Source organism: Lactuca serriola, chromosome 1 (genome assembly GCF_051521515.1).
Source record: "Lactuca serriola cultivar US96UC23 chromosome 1, Lser_US96UC23_V15, whole genome shotgun sequence".
In the NCBI taxonomy this organism is placed as follows: Eukaryota; Viridiplantae; Streptophyta; class Magnoliopsida; order Asterales; family Asteraceae; genus Lactuca; species Lactuca serriola.
In genome coordinates, this window is record NC_136408.1 from 201,638,526 (window position 1) to 201,641,743 (window position 3,218).

The window sequence follows — 3,218 nt, forward strand, 5'->3', positions numbered from 1 at the left end:
AAAACCAAATTTATGGTGGAACCAACAAAAATTAACAAATTTACTTGTTCCACATACCACACTTGAAAGGATTGTACTTAGGGTGACAGAAAAAGACGCATGTTCGACTTTAGAATTATTGGGGATTGTATTAAATGTATCAATATCAACAATCGGAAAATGTGTTGTTTATGATTAGATTAAACGTGTTCAAAAGGAAGTTGCATGTCTAGGAAGCAAACAAATTTTCTTCCTTCTATAAATCCGGCACACTCTCTTTCTTCCCATTTTGAGCAAACCCAATTCTCAAAATGGCCATTTCGTCAGGGTACTTCTCCTATACAATTTTCTTTCTCATTTTGCAGTTGTTATTGCCTACCATCTTGTATGCTAGCAATGATTGCAGGTATACCTCCATTATTGCCTTCGGTAACTCAATAACTGATACCGGTAACCTAAAAAATATAGACTCTGTTTTTAACATCACTCCACCACAGTATTTTTTCCCACCTTATGGCGAAACCTTCTTTCATAAACCCACAGGTCGATGCTCCGATGGTCGACTCATCATTGATTTTTTCGGTACTCTTTTATTTCGTTGAGTGAAAATCTACATCACTAGTAATGTAGCAAGAAATCTAATGTAGCAAATGTGTAAATATTATAAAACTTCTATTAACACAAAAGCTTATAACACTTCTATGAATCATTTTCCAATTGCTTTTACCCTTTGAAACTGACTAAATGCATGTACGAGTTCGGTTTTTCTATAGTTTTAAAAAAGTTCAGTGGAAATGAAAATTGTTTATTAGCTAGGCAAAGGTTGGTTTGTTAGTTATTTAATGATTCCCATTTCAAAATATTACTTAGGCCACATTAAACTTATTTTTGTTTGTTTCTACATGAAGCTAAGGGTTTGGGATTTCCGTTTATACCACCATATGTTGGCAGCAAGGAGAATGGCAACAAGACTGAGCTAGAACAAGGTGTGAATTATGCGGTGGTGGGTGCATACGCTTTGAATACATCATTTCATGAAGCGAGAGGAGTTTTTAATTCTTTAACAAATGTATCTTTAGGAGATGAACTTGAATGGTTTAAACGATCATTGTCTTCCTTCTGTACCAGTTCTTCAGGTCATGATTACTTTTTACACAACTTTTATCATTAAGGAGCTATAATTATCAAGAACCCTTTGATTTTTACATCATGGTATGATTTGCAGATTGCAAACAAAAGATTCGACATTCTTTATTTCTTGTGGGAGAGATTGGAGGTAATGACTACAGTATGGAATTAGTTGCCGGTAAATCCATTAAACAAGTCAAGTCATTTGTTCCTCTTGTTATAGATAAGATCACCACAACAGTAAAAGTAAGTACATTATATATATAATATAAGTAACAATATTTATGAATGTGGCTTGTGTGTCGTTGGGCTAACTTTATGATTAATTAAAATGCTTGCAGAAACTCATTGAACTTGGTGGAAAAATATTTGTTGTTCCAAATCTTTTACCCATAGAATGCACCCCACTTGCTTTAACATTGTTTAAATCCTCAGATGCCAGAATGTACGATAACACAACTGGTTGTCTAATCTCGATAAAAAAGCTTGAGGAGTATCACAACCAACTACTCCAAAGGGAATTACACAAAATCCGAAAGAATTACCCAAAGGTTAATGTTATTTATGCGGATTACTACAATGCTGCATTACAGTTGTATCGATCCCCAAAACAATTTGGTAACTTTTTCTCTTTAAAATTATCTAATCAGTAATTTATGTTAAAGAACTTCTAGAAGTGGTCATGGTATTAATGTCATATCACACAAGATTTGTGGATTTAGGACATAAATACAAGTAACACTAGACAAGAGAACACTTTTCTTTAAGGATAGAACAGATGTCTAAACATGATGTTAACTATTACAGGATTTGTTCAACCTTTGAGAGCATGTTGTGGTGGTGGAGGGCCCTATAATTACAACCCATCAGCATTATGTGGAGAGCGATCATCAACTGTATGTGCTCATCCGAATACATTTGTTAACTGGGATGAAATTCACTTGACAGAGGCCGCATATAGAATGATATACAGGAGTGTATTTCAAGGTTCATACAGCATACCTCGATTCAGTTCTCTGTGCCCTGCCATTACAAGCTAGATGCCGATACGTGGGACCAAATATGTTCGGTAGCATCAACTTTCGATCGCACAAAAAATATCTAGTTAAATGTGATTGATTATAAATAGTGGAGTCACTTTAGCTCTTTTTTAAGGGGTTTTAATTAAGTTCCTAAAGCAATAAATATTTACTAAATCGTTATATATATATATATATATATATATATATATATATATATATATATATATATATATATGGAAAAGTTAAATAGAAAACCATAATTATGGGTTCTTCAAGGAACCAAATCTTTTTTTCAATTTCTAGAGCTTATTTTTTATCGAAAAAAAATCTAAAAATATCTAAATTCATATATTAACATTGTGAATGTGAAAAATATTTTTCGGATTCACCATGTGAATCCGGATTCATGTTGTGAATTTTCGAAGATTCACATTATGAATTTGACGTAAAAAAATCGAATTTTATATCATTGGAAAAATGATAAAAAAATTATGAATTTCTGTATTTTTAGTTTTTTTTTTTGATAAAAAATAAGTTCTAAAAGTTGAAAAAAAGATTTTCCTTGGTTCCTTGGTTAATTATGGTTCTCTATTGAACCTCACCTTATATATATATATATATATATATATATATATATATATATATATATATATATATATATATATATATATATATATATATATATATATATATATGGAGTGGTTCAAATGAGAACCACAAAAGATTAAGAACTCTAACAACCTCATTTAGTAACTAAATATATATTGTGAATATTATCAAGTTTGTTAAAATCCTGATTTTTGGTTTTTTGGTAAGAAAATGGCAAAATCGTAATTTTTTTAATTTAGTTTAATACTTCCGTGCATGAATTCATTTATATTTTAACACAAAACTTTTATAAAATACAACTTTATACAGTCCATTTATAGTTTAATACATAAAATTCACAACTTAACAGAACTTATTTTACATTAATTCTCAAATTCATAAAAATCAAACCCAAACTTTACCACCACCAAATGCCGCCACCAACCACATGTGCCAACATTGCAACAGTTCTTTCTTCCAAATGAGATCTGCATATAAAGT

The 3,218-nt window shown here is 30.9% G+C and overlaps 1 protein-coding gene across 1 annotated transcript; it reads left to right on the forward strand.

The window, feature by feature from the left end:
* Positions 1 to 290: 290 nt before the first annotated feature.
* On the forward strand, positions 291 to 2,292 carry LOC145072393 (GDSL esterase/lipase At1g28570-like). The gene is made up of 5 exons (XM_079018809.1): positions 291 to 561; positions 888 to 1,115; positions 1,205 to 1,353; positions 1,449 to 1,725; positions 1,915 to 2,292. Exons 1-5 carry the CDS (start codon positions 291 to 293, stop codon positions 2,145 to 2,147), a joined length of 1,158 nt encoding a protein of 385 aa, XP_078874935.1. The 3' UTR covers positions 2,148 to 2,292.
* The last annotated feature ends 926 nt before the right edge of the window (positions 2,293 to 3,218 follow it).

Bases quoted from the DNA above. Each gene is read 5' to 3' on its own strand.
- LOC145072393 (XM_079018809.1), top strand. From the start codon at position 291: ATGGCCATTTCGTCAGGGTACTTCTCCTATACAATTTTCTTTCTCATT. The intron at 562-887 runs GTACTCTTTTAT...TTCTACATGAAG, and splicing joins ACTCATCATTGATTTTTTCG to CTAAGGGTTTGGGATTTCCG. The intron at 1,354-1,448 runs GTAAGTACATTA...AAATGCTTGCAG, and splicing joins AGATCACCACAACAGTAAAA to AAACTCATTGAACTTGGTGG.